General features: G+C 44.9%; 1 protein-coding gene across 5 annotated transcripts in view; it reads right to left on the bottom strand.

The window, feature by feature from the left end:
• The window catches only part of chd4a (chromodomain helicase DNA binding protein 4a), a 34,622-nt gene that overhangs the window by 6,044 nt on the left and 6,809 nt on the right, over nt 1–21,769 (bottom strand). For 2 of the 5 annotated variants that reach the window (XM_063185474.1, XM_063185475.1), the window contains 30 exons: nt 21,253–21,524; nt 19,936–20,063; nt 19,532–19,679; nt 19,045–19,214; nt 17,321–17,548; nt 16,587–16,790; nt 16,145–16,356; nt 15,592–15,723; nt 15,146–15,245; nt 14,343–14,534; nt 12,517–12,717; nt 12,147–12,284; nt 11,694–11,815; nt 11,099–11,272; nt 10,698–10,839; nt 10,014–10,145; nt 9,485–9,602; nt 9,224–9,348; nt 8,936–9,028; nt 8,494–8,638; nt 8,150–8,319; nt 6,997–7,186; nt 5,723–5,812; nt 5,454–5,545; nt 4,922–5,055; nt 4,563–4,707; nt 4,133–4,301; nt 3,583–3,695; nt 1,886–2,189; nt 1,679–1,741 (listed from right to left, as the gene is read on the bottom strand). In XM_063185474.1, the coding sequence (XP_063041544.1) occupies nt 1,679–1,741; nt 1,886–2,189; nt 3,583–3,695; nt 4,133–4,301; nt 4,563–4,707; nt 4,922–5,055; nt 5,454–5,545; nt 5,723–5,812; nt 6,997–7,186; nt 8,150–8,319; nt 8,494–8,638; nt 8,936–9,028; nt 9,224–9,348; nt 9,485–9,602; nt 10,014–10,145; nt 10,698–10,839; nt 11,099–11,272; nt 11,694–11,815; nt 12,147–12,284; nt 12,517–12,717; nt 14,343–14,534; nt 15,146–15,245; nt 15,592–15,723; nt 16,145–16,356; nt 16,587–16,790; nt 17,321–17,548; nt 19,045–19,214; nt 19,532–19,679; nt 19,936–20,063; nt 21,253–21,524 (4,646 nt within the window). The remainder of the gene's footprint in view (nt 1–1,678; nt 1,742–1,885; nt 2,190–3,582; nt 3,696–4,132; nt 4,302–4,562; nt 4,708–4,921; nt 5,056–5,453; nt 5,546–5,722; nt 5,813–6,996; nt 7,187–8,149; nt 8,320–8,493; nt 8,639–8,935; nt 9,029–9,223; nt 9,349–9,484; nt 9,603–10,013; nt 10,146–10,697; nt 10,840–11,098; nt 11,273–11,693; nt 11,816–12,146; nt 12,285–12,516; nt 12,718–14,342; nt 14,535–15,145; nt 15,246–15,591; nt 15,724–16,144; nt 16,357–16,586; nt 16,791–17,320; nt 17,549–19,044; nt 19,215–19,531; nt 19,680–19,935; nt 20,064–21,252; nt 21,525–21,769) is intronic. The other 3 variants (XM_063185476.1, XM_063185478.1, XM_063185477.1) reach the window with 3 other exon arrangements.

Below are 21,769 nucleotides of genomic sequence, written 5' to 3'. Positions count from 1 at the left end.
TGACCAATTGGGATTACATTGAAACATCTCAGAGAAAGAACAAAAAATGTGAGGGGTAAACCCTCAGGCACTGTTGAGATTTGTCGACACGTGCCATCCATCCCCACGATATATTAATGATTCTTAAGCATTATATTACAGATGTATGGAGGCTCTTGTCCTAGATGAACAAATGTAGCGATTGCCTGCTGGTTTCCTTACCCATCCGAGCCCATGGTAATGCGTCTGAATACATGTCGATGTATCTGAACACTGCTGCGTTAACACAGCGAAAACATTTTGCAGCAACACCCTAAAACAATGCTTACTTCAAGACGGTAACGTTTGCAAGCCTGAGTAGATTAGATATTGCGTTTCATGCATTTAATCAGACATCATCGCATTCGCACAGGATTAGAACTGGTAAAACTTTCGGCGAACTTTACCGATATCGCCGCTATCTTTACTGACATGGCGCGTTCAGACGCGGTTATTATTACTTTATCACAAGTCTCCTAACTAGTCCCGTCCGAGTAGGGCTTTAGAGAGAGGGGGAGGGAGAGCGCGCGAGAGACCGAGTGCTCCGTGTGCTTGTGTGTGTGTGTGTGTGTGTGAGAGAGAGAGCGAGAGAGGGAGGGACTGAGGGAGAGAGATTCCTTTCGACTCACATATATTGTTTAAGATTATACAGGCGAGGAAGCAGCGCATCCAAAACTTTGAGCAGTTGAAAACCTCTCTTCTCCGCCAAATAAATTGGAAGCATATCCATAGTAGGTAGTTCTAGGCTAATTGCATCCGTGATGGCTTTCCACCTTGCTCCACTCTTGTGGTAGGAGTAGAGTAGGCCTAGTTTGTTAATGTTAAGCATTTTCTCCGAGAGATGTTTTCGTTTCAAATATTGAAACAAGATTGTAGTCCGGCTGCTACAGCTTACGTTATGACAACACTGTCATTCACAATTTACAAAGTGGTATTGTTTGGTATTCATCATTGGCAAAACGATAGCAGGTAGTGTCACCTTTTTTGAACAGGAGCCCATACTCATCACCCGTTTCAATATATTTCTGTCTAACTATTTCACTCACCACGTTTGTTTGTGCATGTAATGGGGGAGGAGACACAGAGAATGCACTAGGTAGGCCTACGACTCCGGAGGTCTTGGCGAACATAATGCAATGCGTGCACTGTGCGCTTATAAACTACATAGGGGCAGAGGATTTTTTTTTTTTAATCGTATAACGCGATTTCTCAAAAAACAAATCGATTTGACGTTCAAACTCGATTTTAAAATCACATCGATTTTTTGCCCAGCCCTAACATTGACATGACTGCCAAAAGGATAGGGTCGTATTTTCACATGCAACCAAGTGGGTTCCCATCATCTGAACATATCAGAACACATGGTTGCAGTTCAATCATGTGGAGCAGGTTAATTACCATTACCACGAATATCAATTTTATAAAATATTGACCATCAACAGTAGTAATTAATAATTTAATAATTAACAGCATAATTTCAGCTTCATTGTTGATGTAAAATAAATAAATAAGGGAAACTTGAGGAAAGGAAAAAAAAAAAAAAGAGAGTCATCACTTTGGTGAAGGTAAATCACCATGAATATCAATGTGCAGAAAGTCTTTCAGCAGCATTGTGAGGACGATCTCAAAAGTAAAGTAAACTTCAGGGAAAGCCAGTTACCTTTCTTGTCAGCTGCCGGGGTGGTGTCCATCTTCTCAGCCTTGTCTTCCTTCTTGTCTTCAGCTATAGTAAAAGAATGAAAAGAGAAGAAAAAAAATGAAGAAACAAAAACGCTGATGGAACAAACACATCCAAGACTCTTCCCATTTTCACCATCAAGCAGCACAAAACCACACGACCAACCAATGACTTGTGTCTCGCACTCACATTTCATTTCAGCATCGTCCACTTTGCCGTTGGAGCCCTCTTGCTTGGCGTCGGCTGCTGCTTCAGGCTTCTTCTCCTCACTCGTGTCCATGCTCTCGTCTGCCTTCTCGCCATCCTTCTCCTTCTTCTCCTCCTTCTCTTTCTCGCCATCCTTCTCCTTCTTCTCTTCCTTGTCCTTCTCTTCCCCGTTGGTGGCCTTGTCTGCCTCGGCGTCTCCGTCGGCCTCCTTCTTCTCCTTCTCAGGCTCCTTGTCCTTGTCCTTCTGCTCGCCCGAGGGCTTGTCATCATCAGGGATGGCGATAACCTGAGGTGAGGTGAGGTGAGGGAAAGGCTTGTTTAATCCTTGCACAGTCTCCATCATACGCTTGTCGTTATCAAAATGGTAATAAGCTAAGTGGGCTGAAACAGACTTGGTAACCCCTGCCCTCTGAATATTCAATTCAAAGTGATTCGCCGGTCAATCTTGGAACAATCAATTCCAATCATTCCTGCCAGTAAATTGCATTGGCTGCGGATTTCTGGACTACAGAACCCAATAAATAATATATAGAATGAAGGACAACACCGCACTCGCAAACCCAGCCTCATTTTATTTATCATATCACCATGTACACAAGTAAACATGTTCTGGCCCTTAAGCCATCACTGTGTGCGCAGGGTTCCCACTCTAATTCAGATATAAAATTCCATGATTTTCCATGACTTTCCAGACCAGAAAAACAGAATTTCCATGACCACTTCCGTAAAAAAAAGACGTTCAAACGTTTTAAAAAGTGTAAAAACTGAAGACTATCTTCACCCCTCGAGATGACGCAGAGCCACCGCCAGAGTTCAGTGGGCTCATTGCATTCTACAATGTTGCACATTACAGTGCGAAACCAAACCGTCTGTGGCGAAGCGATGAAGTATAATCAGTGAGAAACAATGTTATACGCCAAACAAAAAGGTTTTTGCTTCTAAACAGCTGTTAAGAAAATTCCATGATATTCCATGACTGTGCATTCAACATTTTCAAATTCCATGACTGGAAAAACTTTTATGAAATTCCATGATATTCCAGAAATTCCACGACCCGTGGGAACCCTGTGTGCGAAAAGCCCTTGCTTGTTGACATGTTGGTGTAAGCCAGTGTTTCTCAAAGTGGGGCGAAGCCCCCCTAGGGGGGGCACGGAGGTATTGGAAGGGGGTGCGCGTGAAGTCAGAAGGTTTTTCTTTTTTAATACTTTTCTGCTTTGCCATTAAGTCAACACATTCCCTTTACAATCACAATATATGAATTACTTTATTCACAAATATTTACAGAACATCATAGGCCATATACGTGTATATTAGGCTGTAATAAACTTTACGAAGGCCTATTTATTTGTATTTTCGTAACCATTTTGCTCGAGGGAGGCGCAGACAGATACCCTTCCTCTGAAGGGGGGAATGGCAGGAAAGGTTTGAGAAACATTGGTGTAATCAATTAAGAGACTGGAGAAAACTGTACTCGCAAACTCAGTCTCTCATTGTAAGTTGACGGTTTTCAGGCTCACCCAAAGCTATTTCTTTTACATTTCAAGTTGTTCAGATTATTAGTAGCAGTGACGGACGCATTCACCATCAGCTTTTGCTTAGGATACTTACAACATTTGAACCGTCTTTGAAGTACATTAATACGCTGTATATGTAATGGGCAAGTCCATGTGAAATCTCACCTCTGAATCTTCAGCCTTTCCTTCCTTTCCGTTCTTCTCTACCTCCCCATCCTTCTTCTGTTCCTTCTCTTTGTCCACCTCCTTATTGGCATCCTCAGTTTTGGATGCATCCTCTGAGGGAGGGAAAAAAAACAACAGAACATTAAGTTAATAAAAAGCAATATCAATATATGGGTTGTACTGATTCCTCTCCACTCAGTCACACTTTCTTCTGTCTCGTGCAAAAGTCAAAAATATGAGGCTCATCAAAAAGGAGGGAGCACTGTTCTTACACAAAAGGTATAAAAAGCTTCTTTTTTTTTTAAACATGGCTATTTTTAAGTTATACACATAGTCAGGGCAGACAAGCATGTGTAGTGGCACAGAGCCTTCTTCAGGGTAAGCTTTTTAATACCTTTTTGGAGAAGAGTGCCTTAGACTGTCCTTCATTATGATGAGACATTGTTTATTTTCTCCCCACAACCAAAGAGCAATTTTAAGATTTCCTCCCCACAATTACAGAGCACTTGGGAGTTTTTCCCCTTCACTTCAAAAGTAATGACAGTCATACCCGGTGCAGGGGTGTTGGGCTGGGTGTCTGCTGGCGTTCCCGTAGAGGGGGTCTTCCCGGGGGACTCTGGCTGGGCGGCGGCCGCAGCGGCTGCAGCCTTCTTGCTCTCCTCCAGTTCCATCATCCAGGGCATGGACCACTGGCCGTTCACCTCCTCAAACTCCTGAACCTGTGGCAATACATAGACAACCGGTGCAAAGTCAGATATGAGGGTTTAATATGCAGAAAAAATGCAGATCAATGAAAACAAGCGACACGTTCAGGATTTAGCTATGCATTTCATCTGCACTGATGTATAAACTACACACTTCTGTGCTCCCCACATAAGATAGGTATTCAAGAGATGAGGGGTGCGCTGCACAGCGCCCACCGCTCAATCACAAAAGCGGCTCTGACTTTCTTAAAACGTGTACGGCGTGTGAATTCGAACCTTCTTGCGGATGAGTGACATCACGCCGATACGAGTCAGGACGTGTTGCCGCGACAAGCCTTCTCTTGGAACACCGTCTGCGAACGTCTCGGCGCCGTCAGCACCAGGCTCGCACAAATGCCTCATAAAGAGCGACACGTACGCCCTGAGTGGGGAAGACGAAACATGACAGAGTTACACCAACGCTGGAAAACCTAATACATTTCTTTATTCCGTATTCATGAAAGCGTAATGACAAAAAGGAGTTGTCTTTTGTTAAGTTCGAGGTCCCAATGTAGATTGTTGGGACTACTATTCTGTAGCCCCTTAACGCGCAACGTTTCACAAAAAGGGCTTTGTCACAAGAACAAGAAACTTACTTGAACTCCTTCTCAGATTTGCCTCGGAGGTCCCTGACCAGCCACTGTGTGGTGAAGGCGTCCTGAGGTGGCATGCCGTAACGCATCACTGCGTTCAGGAAGGCCTTCCTCTGCCGAGCGTTAAAACCAAGTACCTATGGAGAGACAAAAAACAAAATGTCAGTCCAATATGACAAACCAGTTTCACATCTCTTCAGAACCTCATGACCGCACAAGCAAGTGGCACGAGGTGAGCACGAGGAAGTTTCATGTGCACACCAGAAAAGATTCTGATGCACATAAACACTACAGGGATTTATTTTACGTAAACATGCAATTTTAACCCTGTCATGCAGAGCCTATGTTATAACATTGCCAAGAGGCTGAAGTAAAAGATTGAGACTTAGCTGCATTATAACATTGCTATGACATTGTCACCAATATTGTAGTGACTAAGCTTTTTCAGCAAATAGTGAACGGGATCACCGGAGAACCGATGTGCATGAAAAGGCTCCACGCTACAGTCTCCGTACAACTCCACACCAAATCTCACCTCAATGTTGCCTCCAACTCTGGCCAGCAGAGGGGGCAGTGGCTTGTCTTTGTCGTTCCTCAGGCCTTTCCTGTTGGGTCGCCGGTTGTTCACTGTAGGGCAAAAATAACACCCATTAGATTACAGCCTATAAAAGCATCTAGTCAACGAATAATCTCTTGAAAGTGCATATTATTTATACTTATATAAAGACACACTAATCTACTTATACAAGAAACACTAGAGCACTCGTCCGAGCAGCGCATATACAAAACGGAACGATACAGCACTACCTTCGACTCTCTCGTCAAAGTCTTCATCGCCCTCCTCAGAAGCCACCGAGTAATCGGACTGGTTGTCGGACTGGTCATCCTGCCAATCTGTAGAGAACAGGAAATTAGAAATGGTTAAGTAGGGGGGCACAGAAGACGGACAGCCAATAGTAAAACTAAAGTACTAGATTTCTGCAAGCAATTTCTGTACAACAACAAACTACAAAACAATTCTATCAAAACTAAATTGTAACAGTGTGTTCACCCACCAACACAAACACAAAAGACTCAAACTAATCATTACTGAGTGTGCACTACACTACTGTATTTTAAGGGCTCAGTGCTCCATTCCTACAAAGGCCCTCAATGTCCATGAATGGCTGTGTTTTTGTCTGCCTGAGGAGATGTTAAAAAGTTCTGAATCTAACAAAGAGTTTTTCATAGCATGTAAGTGCAGGTTACTGCAAAAACAGAACGAAAAGTTTGGAGGAAACGTTTTTTTTTGTTTTCAGTTAATTATCTGGAGTGAATGGCGGCGCACTCTGCGGCACTACCCATGCAATAATCTTTAGATAATGCATGCAAATGCAGATGAGCAACAGACAAAAACTAAATTCAAAAGCAACAAAAAAAACACCCTCATAAGCTAGCTAAAACGAAAGCAAAGCCACCCAACACAGACCTGTGCGATATTCCAGAAAGGCAATTTAGCGTCTCTTAGCTACGATGGCTTAGACTAAGTGGTAATTCGCACAGTAGTGTAATCTCATGGGTACACTCGTCCACCAAAACCAAAAGTCAAAAGGGCTCTTCTACCAGATTCACCATTTAATCAGAAACAACACCCAGGGGTGCGTTTCTCAGCAGCATCGGTGCTAACAAACTTAGCAACTTACTTGGCTGCAATAAGTTACTGAGTCGTTCGCAACGACGCTATCGAGAAACGGGGTCCAAGTGAGCCAACTAAACCAGTTTTCTGGAATATCTCACAGATAAGCAACACATATTACTCTACATACCTACATGCTTCTACACAACACAAACGAGAGGCGCAAATGAGAAACACAAACCAGAGGAAAAAAAACAAAATACAGAAGAGAGACAAAACAAACAAAAAAGACAAGCGAGACAAAACAAGGACAATACAAAACGAAAACATCCACGATAGACAAAACAAACAATAAAAGAAAACAAAGTAACGCAGACAGACAAGACACAAAACAAAAACAAAAAAACACAGGGAGGGTTAGAAGGTAGTAAGTAATGCCGCTTGTCGCTGAGCCGTTTGTTACCCCGTCTACTACCTCGGTCCTCCTGGGAGCCATCGTTGTAGTTGACCTGCTTGCGAATGCGCTTGCCCTTGCCCAGGTTGCGGGCCAGGTCCTCCTGCTGCTGCTCGTAGTGGTGGCGCAGCAGCTTCTCCCAGTAGTCTGGGTCCACGCTCTCCTCCTGCTTGATGATCTCACGCTGCACCTCCTCCTCCTGACAGACACATACAGCACATACACCCAATAGGTTATTCATGCATGATAAAACACTGAGAAAATGGACACAACGGTTTGTGACTCATTCCCCTACTTTTCATGTTAATAAACTCCTGGTGTACACTCCTGGCGTACTCCAGGCCATCTACCTCTTTCTACTGAGGTGAACTGAGCTTTACTACACGCACAAATACACACATTTACTCATTAGTAAATTAACATTGGGTAAATCAATAAGTTCAGTATTTGTCCTCAAGTGGCTTTTGTTTTGTTTCTTTATGCGTTTGAAATGGTCATCTACGTCCTACGTCCGTCAGCGTTTACTTGAAAACTTGCTGGTCATCTACCTCCTGCGGTAAGAGCAATTTATAAATGCATTCATTTTAAAATATGTGCCAAATAAAAAGATAAACACGTAGGATAGTCATTACATGTCCCCCAGTATTTGTTTTCCATTGCTAATCGTATACTCCCTCTGGAATAAGCAGCATTAACAAATTAAGAAGCACTACGAAAATAAATTAATTCATCTTTTTCGCTCCATTTCCAAAAGTGTTCATTTTAAATTGCTAGCCATTTACCTCCTCCTGATACAGCAATACATAAATATGATTCTAAAATGATGACAGGAAAGATTATGTTCCAGTCATTTGAGACCACATTTGAAAGCAATAACTGCAATCATAAACTGCTGCAGAATGCCTCCAGGAAAAAGCCTGATATGAGACATCGAAGAGGCACCCCCTTATTAAATACAATCCATGCACCATTACAGAGTGCTTTGCAGTGTGCAGTAAGGCCATTCAGTGGCACTAACTTCCACATCCATATACTTGTATTCCAAGTTAGTTTTAGGAGAGTAGGATTATTCATCATAATAACTATATAAGCAAGGGAATCTGCCGGTCTCTGTACAACAGTGTGTGTGTGTGTGTGTGTTTGTATTTGTATACATGCTTACCTCTTCGTCCTCATCCTTCACCACGTACTGGGCCACCTTGAAGGAGCTGAGGTACTCGTTCATGCTCTGGATCTCAGTGTCCTCGGTGGCATCCTGGTTGCGGTCCAGTAGCCGGTCGACGGCCTTGTCATCGTAGTGGATCACAGTGCTGTCCTCTTCCTTGTTTTCGCCTTCACGCAGGAGGAGGACATTGACAAAAGAAAATGATTAAATAGATGTAAATGTAAGCAAGAAATGCGCTATATAATGTGCGAGGAGAACATAAACAGTACGGCAGGTTTTCTTTAGTACTTGAAGTAATAACCTACACCGTGACATTTGTTAGTTCATGTTAAGCGTCTCACCATCAGCGCTTAGTTCATCCTTGAAGAGCTCTTCAGTTCCGAACTTGAGGATGTCGTCCAGCTCCTGCTTGGACATGGAGCCAGTCTTGGAGCCTAGACCCGGCCGCACCACCAGATGGGTCAACATCATCTTCTTCTTGGCCACCTGGGGAAGACGGACAAAGCACAGTCAGAAAACCGACCAGGAAGTCTGTGGATATTCTCATTCTTACAGACAGGGCTGGTGGTAAAAGAAAATCCTGAGCCTGAACCTGAACCTTTAACGTTTTGAAATAACAAAACCTAACAAACTGTCAATCCTGAAATCAGGCACTGAGCCTGAAAACCATCAGCCCCGTCATGCCATGCCATGATGGTCAAGATGATGTCCAGTTGGAAGATACTAGCTTTAACTAAGGCAAGAATGTCTACTTAAGGTATTTGTACTTTGCTTGAGTTGTACCTGAGTAATTCGCTCCTCCACCGATGCCTTGGTGACGAAGCGGTAGATCATCACCTTCTTGTTCTGACCGATACGATGGGCTCTGCTGAAAGCCTGTTCAGGGAAAAAGAAATATCCTCAATATATATAACGGAATTAAGACTAAGTTTAATACAAGCAAACTAAGTTTAACACAAGCGAACTCATTTCTTGAAAAGGATAAGAAAAAAATGGGAAATGTAAAATAGAAGTTTAAGATCTACAGAAAATGTTTTTTGTCTGTTGAAGAGTCTGACTAAGGCGTCTCACCTGAATGTCATTGTGAGGATTCCAGTCGGAGTCATAGATGATGACTGTGTCGGCCGTGGCCAAGTTAATACCAAGACCACCAGCCCTGGTCGACAACAGGAAGGCAAACTGGAGAGCGCCCGGAGCTGAAAACAACACACAAATCAATGATGAAAACACTTAGTATGAGAACATGGAGACAAGCATGTGGGAAAATTGAGGCCATTTTAGGGGAAAATGACGAGAAGATATCAAGATCAACAGATTATGCGACACGCTTACCATTGAAACGATCAATGGCTTCCTGTCTCTGTCCTCCAGTGATGCTTCCGTCAATACGCTCATACTTGTAGCCCTCGTTTTCCAGGAAGTCTTCCAGCAGGTCCAACATTTTGGTCATCTAAGCAGGAAACACACACACCCCGAGAAGTAAGTGAACTGCTCAACAAAACACAGCTGGTGAGCATGACGACAAAACTCTAACAATAAGACGCATAAATGCATGAGTGGTCTTTGTATGGTAAGCATCGCTGGCGTTCCTGCGAATACGAACTACGTTAACTCTGTGGTGCATTGCAGGTATACAGTTTCAGGCATAGAATTTTCAATGGTATAGAACCATTCAGGTATAGGACAATTTATTCAGGTATAGCCTAGCACCAAACAGTTCTATTTGGTCTATGGGAGACACCAGAGTCAAATGAGTAAACATCTGAGCCATCACAGCTAGTACGTATTTGAAACACTTCTCCGAAACATCCTAGCTAGCTAGTATTTGAAATGAGTCTCTGAAACATCGTATCGTTTCTACCTGAGAGAAAATCAGCACTCTGTGCCCTCCGTCCTTGAGCTTCCTCATCATCTTGTGCAGTAGGAGCAGCTTTCCTGCAGATTTGGTCAAGGCAGTGCCCTCGTACATGCCATTGGGCATCTTTGGAGCTTCCTGTTGGGAAACAAAGACAACCAAAAACAAAATGTTACAATATTAAGACGCTGAAGAAGGCTCAGGGCGAAACATACGTCTGTCATGCTAAGCCTGGATTAAACTGCAGGAATTACACCTGAGAGTGCAGCTTTTTTACTAAATAATTTTATGTACACCCCAAAACAAATGTTACAGTATGTTCAGCAACAACTCACGCCTGTACAAGTACACTGCCTCAGATGCATTTCATTTTACATTGTGTACTTGAAGTAAACAGACCGACAAGTTGTAGAATAAAAATGTACTATGGACAATGTGTCCACAAGTGAGCACAGTATTACGGTATAAAATGGAATATTGTCAGTGCTAGGTTTAAAACAAGTCCCAGAATATTCAGTTTACATGTGTGAAACATCATGGAAATAATGAGGGATTAAAAGGGATCTCATCATCATTGGCTTATATAGAAGTTAAAGTTTAGACCCTGCACCCGGCTAAAAGAAAATGGATGTCCATGAGATTTGACTGGGCCTTGTGCGGAAAGCGGCCATGTGTGAGGCTGGTGCGTACCATGGCGGCAGCTGGGAACAGGTAGGGGTGGTTACAGCATTTCTTGAGGTCCATGACCACGTTCAGCAGGGACACCTGATTGCCACCTCCACGCGTGTTCAAAGCCTCAAAGTTGCGCGTCAAGATGAACTTGTAATATTTCCTGTAGAAACACAACATTTTTTGTCACTTAAATCATCTTCAAAGCACACTCTTTTCTACAACAAATAGGTTGTGAACATCTCAATCTATACCTACAGGTCAAGAAATAAATTTCACATTTGAGCTCAAAACAAATTCAATTCATTGCAGCCATCGATTAACAAATGTGCTCTTCTGTCCCCCACAAGATCCTTCAGTCCTGCATCTCTGTATCTCTGTTTTTTCCCTCAAAAGTAACGTCCATTTGCCTTTGAACTTACTTCTGCATGGGGCTGAGCTCTACTCTGACGATGAGCTCGGTCTTTGAGGGCATGTGCTTGAAGACGTCGGCCTTCAGACGCCGCAACATGTGCGGACCCAGCATGTCGTGCAGCTTCTTGATCTGGTCCTCCTTGGCAATGTCGGCAAACTCTTCCAGGAAGCCCTCCAGGTTACTGGGGTGCAGACAGAACAGAACAGGACCGCAAGTCAAGCCATTGCTTTGGTGCATTCGAAACCACCTCTTAATAATTCCATGATAAGTTAACACACAACACAGAACAAGAGTAATACATATACACTCACTGGTGTATTTGTATTGTAATTTTTTTTTAAAACACAGATAACCGTTGTATGTGAATTCTTAGCAAAGAGTATGGGGCACACTGAGGCATATGGCCTCAAACCACCTTTTTTGCCATTTTGAATTTTGACATTTCTGTTAGTAACTCCAAAAGAACAAGGCAGAAAGACGTGGAAAAAGTGAGGGTGTAACATAGTCAAATGTTCTAACTAACAGCTTCCTTGGCGGAAGTCTCAGTGCATTTATAGTAGTTATAATTACTACTATTATTATTACAACATGAAGAGGCGTACTTGAATCTCTCGGGCGTGAGGAAGTTCAGCAGATGGAAGAGTTCTTCCAGGTTGTTCTGCAGAGGTGTTCCGGTCAGCAGCAGCTTGTGTTGGAGAGGGTAGTTATTCAGCACCCTGAAGAACTGTGGGGAACAAGAGCACACACACAAAAGACACTTAATATTGGCAATCCACCTCGTGCATGTTCGGTTCAAATCCAAAAGATCGGTCGCAAGAAGAAATTTGGCATGTCAAACTAGGATCCTAGGCCAAAAAAAGTCAGGAACCACTTGACACACCTTAAACCAGGTTTTTTTCTTTTTTTATTATTTTTCCATGACAAAAATTAAAAATAAGAGGGAGCAAAAAAAAAAATCCTGGTTGGAGCGGACTTTTCTCCCCTTTTAGTTGTAGGTCCTGCTCCCAGGTCAGACATTTGGATGTGCGAGCTTTTACCTACTACTTTAGACCCACCTTGGACTGGTTGTTCTTCAGCCTGTGTGCTTCATCCACTACCAGGGCGGCCCACTCGATGGAGCCCAGGATGGCCATGTCGATGGTGATCAGCTCGTACGAGGTCAGCAGCACGTGGAACTTCACCTGAGTTTCTTTCTGTAGGCGGCAAACATCCACAAAACCATTAAAATTTGCACATCCAGGACAAATATAATTTTCCCAAATAGGTCTTTCAAGAGTGTCATTCATCCAGTAGTAATTCTTTTAGTTAATTCTAGTAATAATTGCTTTATTGGTAGTTTCATTTAAATAAGCTTTATTTGGTCTAATACACAAATTCAATAAGCTTGATTGACAAAAAGCAAGCACATCTCGCTTCGCCACTCGCCTTCATCCTTGAGGCCTTCTTGCCTCCGCGGATTGCGTTGTCCTCGAAGGTGAACTCGTTCTCGCGGATCACCGCCCTGCTGTCCTTGTCACCCACGTACGTGACCACGTACATGTCGGGGGCCCAGAGCTCGAACTCACGCTCCCAGTTGATGATGGTGGACAGGGGCGCGCTCACCAGGAACGGTCCCTTGGAGTGACCCTGGAAGTACAGAAAAGTTACAGTAAAAAAAAAGAGTAAGAGTCTGAAGTCCTTATTCAAACAAATGACATTTTACTTGCTTAGAAAACATATCCAGGATTCCAACAAAACAGATCATCTTTATTTTAAATCCAATCACAGAATGTCAATTTACTGAAATGGCCTAGAAGGCCAAGTTGCTGATGTTCAGTTTTGCCACTAGGGGGCAGGAGGCTGTCCATTTTGGCTTGGTGCCAGGGAGCCACTGAAGGCTGCCAAACAAAATGTGGCTACCGACTCGCTGGATTACACCACTTCATCCCTTTGCATGCTGATGAATAAGCCATTATCCTTATGCCATCTCTGACACAGCAACCAAAATGGCCGACACACACACACAAACGTGAAACACATTCTTCACCAACTTGGCCCAGATTCCAGAAAAAAAAAAGACGTTACATTTTTCCTCGGGGGCAACATTGTTGTGTGGAAAGATAGAAAGGCTGCGTGTCATTTTTAATGACCGCAGTTATGCTTTACAGTTCTCAGTGGCCAGTCACGTGATTAATAGTCGGATTATAATAATGTTTTTGAAGTAGACTTTGTGTGGTCAAGGCTAGGGTTAGGTAGGTGTTGCGTGACAACCTCACTTCCACATTTTGAGGAAATGGAAGTTCAGTTCTCCTACCTGACACACAAACACACACAAAAAAAATCCTCACATATTGCTAGGCAACAAGCTGTACATAAATGGGTCAAGCCAGCCGATAGATATTCAGAATAAGAAAGACGCCCATTTGAGTTTGCATGGGCCCTTTCAAATGTCCTTGTTTTAATTAGTTAAATCCCTGATGAAATCGTGAGAATATTTTACACGGTATGGATTTCACACATGGATGTATTTACTCTGAAGACAAATCTAATCTCAAGAAACTTAATAAATCTTAAACCCCCAAAGGCAATTACAGGGTAGATTGACTGTGACATTAATACAGGTCCCATGTTACATTAATCTATTAGGAATCAAACTCGTATTCACTCAACAGAGACTCCAATACATGCACGCCCCCTTACACACACACCCATCACACACACACACACACACACACACACACGTCACACACACACCCCCCCGTCACACACACACCCCCGTCACACACACACCCCCGTCACACACACACCCCCGTCACACACACACCCCCGTCACACACACACACCCGTCACACACACACACACACCCGTCACACACACACACACACCCGTCACACACACACACACACCCGTCACACACACACACACACCCGTCACACACACACACACACACCACCGTCACACACACACACCCGTCACACACACACACACACCCGTCACACACACACACACCCGTCACACACACACACACCCGTCACACACACACACACCCGTCACACACACACACACCCGTCACACACACACACACCCGTCACACACACACACCCGTCACACACACACTTCTTATTCCTTATAGAAAAATACACACAGATGGACACACACCTCCTTAGAGACGCACACCACTCCTTACAGACAGACGGACACCTCAGACACAAATGTACGCAATACTACGTATACACACACAAACACACCAGCAAACAAACAAACTAACGCACCTCCTTGTAGAGGGAGTAGAGGAACACTGCGGTCTGCACTGTCTTTCCCAGACCCATCTCGTCGGCCAGGATGGTGTCGGTGCCCTGTGCCCAGGAGAAGCGCAGCCAGTTCAGGCCCTCCAGCTGGTAGGGGTGGAGCGTGCCGCCTGTCGAGTCCAGGTACTCCGGCTGACGCTCAAACTTGATGGTGGGCTGGGAGGGTCAAACAGAACAGATTAAAGATTGATTAAAAAATCATCTTGTGGGCGCAGTGGCTCAGTGGGCTAAAACATCGTACCATAAATCCAGAGATACGGGATTAATTCCATTCATTTACCGACACTTCACCATTTCTCTCTCTCAGTACTTTACGATCATCATCATCATCATCATCATCATCATCATCATCTTTACCGTCCTATCGCAATAAAGTCTAAAATGCCAATAAAGAATTTAAAAAAATGTTTGCATCTCCACCAACGCAGAGGATTAGCAAATATAAGAAACGAAACTTGGATTTTCTCAGTGTTTGACCTCATCTCGGTCTTGTGAACCTGAGATTCCACGGTAAACAAAATCTAGCAAGTTGCAAGTTGCTAACTTATTTAGCAACAACACTCTTGGTAAACTACAGGGCCCCATTTCTCGAAAGTGTCATTGCTAACAAAGTTAGCCACCAAGTTGGTTGCAATGTAATTTCCCATTGGCAACTTACGTAGTTGCTACCTAGTTAGCGATGACGCTGTCGAGAAACGGGGTCCAGAACAGCTATAAAACCGACGAGGCTGCACCAATAGCATGCCGGAAATGGAAGGGCCACTTACATCCACCACGGGGTTCTCTGGAGGCCTGTCCAGCCTCTTCTGCTTGCCCTTGATCTTCAGCTTCTTACCAGGCTTGCCTTCATCACCCATCATCAGCTCCCTGGTGAACAAAAATTATAATGAGTAAATGGGGGATTAAATCACCGCACACTGGTCTTCTTTGCTGTTTATTTGGTGAACAACAACAACGTTTTATAGATGAAGAGTTTCGTCGCAGAATGACTACAACAACATTTTTTTTTACATTTTTCGACGTATTTGTAATTTTTTATTGTTCAGACGTCCTTTCATCTATGTGTGAAGCTCTGTTCATATTCAAAACACAGAAGGCCGCCCAACAATGCGTATGAGAAAGGGTGTAGATTAACACAAACACACACACAATCGACATGAATCTCCTGCGTGATTATGCAAGGCGATGGCGGTGGCAGTGGTAGGTAGCATACCTGTGGTTCCAGTACTGCAGCTTGTAGGCGTCGTAGTCTGCGATGTCCATGTCCTCGGCCTCCCAGCTGGCCTGGTCGTACGGCAGGTCCTTCCACTTAATCAGGTAGTGCACGTTGTTCTTCTTATCCGAACTGCAGGTGAACATAGCGCAGCATGGACAAACAGAGGAGAGGAATGTTTGTTAGGTTAACCATCAGCTTTTCAGTTTTAGCATGAAGTTACAACTGACCTTGGCTGGTGTCTGTGCGAGACTGCATCTGTATGTGACTGTATGTGTGACAGATGTATGCATGTGTGACTGTATGTGTATGTGCAACATCTGTATGTGTGACAGATGTATGCATGTGTAACTGTATGTGTATGTGTATGTGCAACATCCCTTTGCGAGTACATGCGTGAGTGGGCCTGTGTGTGTACACGTTCAAGTGCATCTGTGCGCACGCGCCTGACAGCATCTGTGTGAAAGTGTCTCGACTGTCTCCAGGTGCCATGTACACAGATGCGGCTCTGCTTCAATTCCGCCTGCTGTACCGGCGTCCTCGCTCTCCTCACCTGTGGTTGAGGATGCGGTGGATCATCATCCACTCCATCTTGATGCCGTAGCGGTAGAACTTCTCCTCCATCTGGGCGTAGATGGGGTCCTTGTTCTTGCGCTTGTCGCTCTTCTCCTCCTCGCCCTCCACGCCAAAGTCGATGGGCGGCGGCTCGTCCATGTCGTTCTTGCGCTGGTAGTTGCGGAACATCACCTGACAGTGCAGCTCCAACTGCAGCAGACAGGAGGAGGAAATTATACCGAAATTTTGAGACGGTTGGACCAAAAATGTACAACTGGAAATCTATACAGGTACCGGTATGTGCGTGTGTACCATGATATGGTCACTTTTGTCTCACTTTATGTTTTCTTTAGCTCAACAAAGTGCAAAAAACTAAGTTCTCATTTTAAAAAGCTCAATAAAAGCACAACACATCACATTTGATGCAAAGATGAGCGTACCTGTAGCTCCGACACCCATGAGCAGTGCCAGTAGGACATGTTGTGCCACTTGGCGAAGAACTCCCTCTCGGCGCGGCCGGCCAGTGGGGCAGGGTCAGGCTGGTCGGCGGGAAGGTCTGGGGGACGGGGGACAGGGGTGGGGGCGGGCGGGTCACCCCAGCGCCACGTGAGGATCTTCTGCACCTTACCCTTGAGGGCAGGACACTGGAAACAGGACAGAACAATATCAAACTCCAGTTCTCGACAAGGACAGACGTCAGAATCGCTCTACAGAATCTTTAAGCAATCAGTTAAACTGAATGGATAGCAGCCCTTGTTGTTTTTAGTACCTCCCAAGTAAACGTAAGTACATTTCTCCCTATTGAGAACAACCACTATCTTGGTGTCTAAATCAATCAAACGGCATGTAAGACGAATCTCAGTGAAACGGGGCAGATGTCAGGAGTAATAGTCTTAAGGTTACCAAAAAAATAAAACTTGTAACATTTGAAAGTAGCCATCTTCTCATAGACCCAACATCCCAAATCCTTCAAAACCCTTATAATACAACACTGTCCCCCCTCCTAGCACACCAAGTAGCGAGGGCAGATCCACCATCAAATCTACAAGTCGCCCATCAGTGAAACGGGGCAAAGGTCAGGACTAATACACTTAAAGTTACCAAAACAAAAAAGTGAAAGTATCCATACATTTCACACATCTAACATCCACAATTGTTCTCCCTGCCAACTCACCAAGCAGCGGGGGCATATCCACTCCCCGTTGGGGATCTCGGGCAGGGGCGGGTTGAGGCAGTGGATGTGGTAGGAGGAGGGGCAGGAGTCGCAGCAGAGCAGCTCTCCTCCGTCCTTGCAGACGCGGCAGTACTCCATGTGGTGGTCGTCCTCCTCGGCCGCCACCTCTGCCTCCTCCTCGCCGTCCGAGCCCTCCTCGCGCGCCTCCCACTGGATGCCCTCCTTCTCCTGCAGGACACACATAAAACACAGTCAGGGGGGTTGCAGGTTTGAATCCCAACAAGTGTTGGGGGCAATGTGAGGTTAGACGTCACACATTACATCTACCTGGAACCAGAACTTCCACACATTTGTCGGTTATAGACCGGAGTCTAAATTAAGCCAAAATGGCTAGTAGAGACTAGTGCATTTTCTTTTCAACCAGCCAAACTGAAATTTCATCAGCATTTGGCTGGTGTTAATTTAGAGCCCTGGTGATAAACGTGCAGTCTCTGGGGCAATGTGGAGTCAGAAGTTCGCAGTAACTCAGAGAGACAAAATACGACAGATGGTTGCGGGTTCGATTCTCAACCTCAGCTCTCTCTACAACTCCATCCGTGGCTGTAGTGTCTTCCAGCTTAGTACCTTACCTCACATTGATTACAAGGTATTGGTTATAGCCCTTGGAGCAAATACCTAAAACCAATGTGGGATTAGTCTTCTCCTGAGAAGACACGCAACATTACATTGCATGCATTACATCTGGTTTTAACAAGAGTTCCTCACATTTGTTAGGCATAAGGCACAGTCTCAGAGGGTGTGTGTTGTTTGAGGGTATGTGTTGTGCGAGAGCGAGAGAGAGAGCGAGAGAGACAGGGAGAGAGACAGCGAGAGAGACAGCGAGAGAGACAGCGAGAGAGACAGCGAGAGAGACAGCGAGAGAGACGCCAGGTTCAGAAACTCCTGCCAAATATTTGCTCCAGCCAATTGACTCCTCCAGCTGATCCAATGTAGATGAGCCAATTAGTGCAATCAGCAATCACTCGTGTCGAGGTCACCGGTGAGGGAATTAACCAGGACACGGCAGGGCATTTACTTTCTCAATCCAGAATGTCCAGCGAGAAAAAGAGATGCGGCCTTGTGGATGCCAAGAGCAGCTGTTCATGTGTGCACTTGTCTGCAGATAGAAAGTTGTGTGGGGCTGCGCGCGTGTGTGTGTGTGTGTGTGTGTGTGTGTGTGTGTGTGTGTGTGTGGGTGTGTGGGTGTGTGGGTGTGTGCGTGTGTCACTGGTAAAACAGATAGCAGCTGTGTGCATCTTGGAAAGTCTGTGAACAGCTAACCATCACCTTGACTTGGGACAGGGTTGTGAGACTGTGGACTCAAGAGTTGCAGCCTTTTGTGCATTTGTCTATAAGCAACAGGACAAGGGGGCTTGTCTACTGAGCCAGGTTCTTGGAATACTCCCCAGGGGTGGGTGGGTTGGTGTGTGTGTGTGTGTGTGTGTTTTGCATACAGTGGGGGCAGCTCCAGGTGCCCATTTCCCAAATACAGCCTCTATATGTAATAAGACAAGGCGCACCTATGTGTGTGTGTGTGTGTGTGTGTGTGTGTGTGTGTGTGTGTGTGTGTGTGTGTGTGTGTGTGTGTATTATTCATCATATTGGATTATTCATCATATTTGGTTCCAATTGATTTTAACTTGTAATGTGGAATCAAATAAAGTACATAAAATGTTTTAACGTACGCAGTGTGGGCAGCTCCAGGTCCCCTCGGGGGCCTTCTCCATGTCGGGGTCCAGGCAGACCATGTGGTAGGCGCGGGGGCAGGTGTCGCACAGGATGATCTCCCCACCCTGCTGACACACCTCACAGTAGTCCTGGTGGTCCGTCTCATAGCCGTCACCGTCCTCCTCAACTGAGGACAGAGGAGAAGAGGAGGTGTTAAACAAAAAACTCAGTACATGGGTTCAACATGTTTGTAAAAACGATGTTGTGAGGAGGGTCAAGACACTGACAGCCAACCACGTGAGCTAATTTTTTGACCGACAGCGGTTTCCAAAAATCAGAGGGCGAGTTGAGCGCAGCTAGTTTCGCGCAGTCAGGGGAAAACAAACATTTAGAACCCATGTATACATTTAACCAAAAAAATCATACCACGGCCAGGCTACAAACAGCCTCCCCACTTGCTACATCATAATATAATATATAGATAATAATCATTAGCCCACTCACCCTTCTTCTTCTTCTTGCTGGACGAGGGCTTGGCCGGCTTCTTCTTGGAGCGGCTGCTGCGGCTGTTGGAGCTGTCTGACACAGACACGCTGTTCATGCTGTCGTTGGCGTCAAAGTCACTGTCCGCGTCGTTGTCATCCTCTTCGCTCTGAGACGGGACACAAGAGAGAGAGGAGAGACATGAGACAAGGTTAGGACACCAAGACTGCCTGACAGGAGGAAAGAAAAAACTATAGGGCGGGGTAGGGGAGCGAGAGAGAAATAAACATGCAAGAGGATAAGGGACGATGAAGAAGAGAAATATCATACATGAAAGCAAGAGTCAGAAAAGGGGGGCATAACCACAAGGACCATGGAGAAATGGGAGCGTTAGGTGAAAGAGGTGGGGGGGCAGATGGTTTTACCGAGGAGCGTTTCCGCTTGCTGTTGAAGCCTCCCAGCTTGATCTTCAGAGGGGCAACCTTCTTGGCCTTCACATTCTTCTTCTCCTGAGGTTTGGGGGCGGGCTTGGACTTCTTGCGCGCATTGGGACCTTTAAGGGGGGTAAAACGATGACATTTAGCCCAGGTATTGGCACTTTCCAAAGAAAAATGGTCAATTAAGCTACACCTGCTAATATTTTCACCATGTCGGGGGGGTAAAAAACATTGAAATGAAAAACTATGAAATTTTGCATACAAACACATTTTTAGATCAATCTAGATCATTTTAAAACATTTAGATCATGAATCCATGACTGTAATAGCATTCTACTGTGCCATTACAGTGTGTGCGTGTGTCTGCGCGTGTGCGTGTGTGCGCGCGCGAGAGGGAAAGCAGGAAGCATAGAGGAGAAGCAGGCCAAGCGAGCTTACATATAAGCTCCCTGAATGAATTTATCCAATTACATAGCATAGCAGGGAATCAGCTGAGCAATCAGCTGATGGAGGGACGACAGCTGAATGACGCCTGAGCCAATGTCTGACCGAGTATCCTTCAATTCAACAGTCTCTGGCCAGGCAGGTTTAGGTCTTCATCTAGTTTCATGGTTTCCTACAGAACTTTGGTTAGTCAAGGTGGTGGAGGCCTAGCCAGCGTCAGACACTTGACTATCATCATTGGAAAAGTGATGTTTTGCACCGTCACTAACAGTATGGTAGGAAAATATCATACAGTAAACAAATCTAGTCATCTAGTTATGGTGCGTGTTGTCAAAGTCGGAGCCTTAACTCCAACATGCTGGGGGAAACCCTGAGTTTCAAGAGCATGTCGGAGTCAGAACTGTCAAAACTGTGTTTTGTTTGATAAAATGGGGAAATGAGATATTCCGTGAGACACTGAAATGCTGCTACTTCTGCGTGCAATAATGCAGTGCAACAGCTTTTCATTAGTAGGCCAGGATTAGAGCACTTGATGCTTACGTCATAAAAGGTTTAAAATGGGTTTAGCCAATACCCAACTTGGAAGAGCAATGCATGATTTCAAGCACCGAAAACATTGCTTGCTTTCATCACATTTACTCATAGGTTTCCTTTAACCTGCTAAAAAGTTAATATCTGTTAAAAATTAGCACCGTGTTCAGTGACTTGGACCTTGTCTTTTGACTTCAGCAGGCCTTTTAACGTCATGTTCTTACCACTTAAAAACCAATACGAAACGTAGCAATCTTGTTTGGCAACACGTCAGCACTCCTATTTTGACATCACAGGGCCTTTCAGACAGCCTTTTGATCTCAGACTCACCTTTTCCCTCTTTCGTCTTGGCCTTGCGGAGGGGCGGTGCGGGCGGCGGCAGTGGTTCGGGGGGTGGCGGGGGTGTGGGCGCAGCGGCGGCGGCTGGCGGCTCGGTCACCATGCTGTCTACGGTGGCGGCCACGTTGGCTGCGGCCAGGGCGGCTGTGGCGGTGGCCGAGCCTCGCAGCGGGTTCTTGGTGCTGAACTCGCGCCACTTGGCGCCCAGCACCATCATCATCTTGGACACGGCGATCTTCGGGTTCTTTGCCGCAATGAGGGGTCTGGATGGAGCAGAGGAGCAGCAAATATCAACACAAAAACATTACAGCAAAAATACTACCTACATGTTGAATGGATTATAGTATTGCATAATACTGTATTGTAATAATATATAGCATTTCTTTATATTGCATTATAATTCACAGCAATGTACTGCCATTTCATATCATTTGCAAACTAGACTAGAATTATTCTTTCATTATTATAGCTCGCAAAGGAAATTAAAGAGAGAGGACCAAAAGAAAAT

This window comes from Engraulis encrasicolus, chromosome 20, assembly GCF_034702125.1.
Source record: "Engraulis encrasicolus isolate BLACKSEA-1 chromosome 20, IST_EnEncr_1.0, whole genome shotgun sequence".
In the NCBI taxonomy this organism is placed as follows: Eukaryota; Metazoa; Chordata; class Actinopteri; order Clupeiformes; family Engraulidae; genus Engraulis; species Engraulis encrasicolus.
This window is presented reverse-complemented; position numbering and strand designations above follow the sequence as displayed.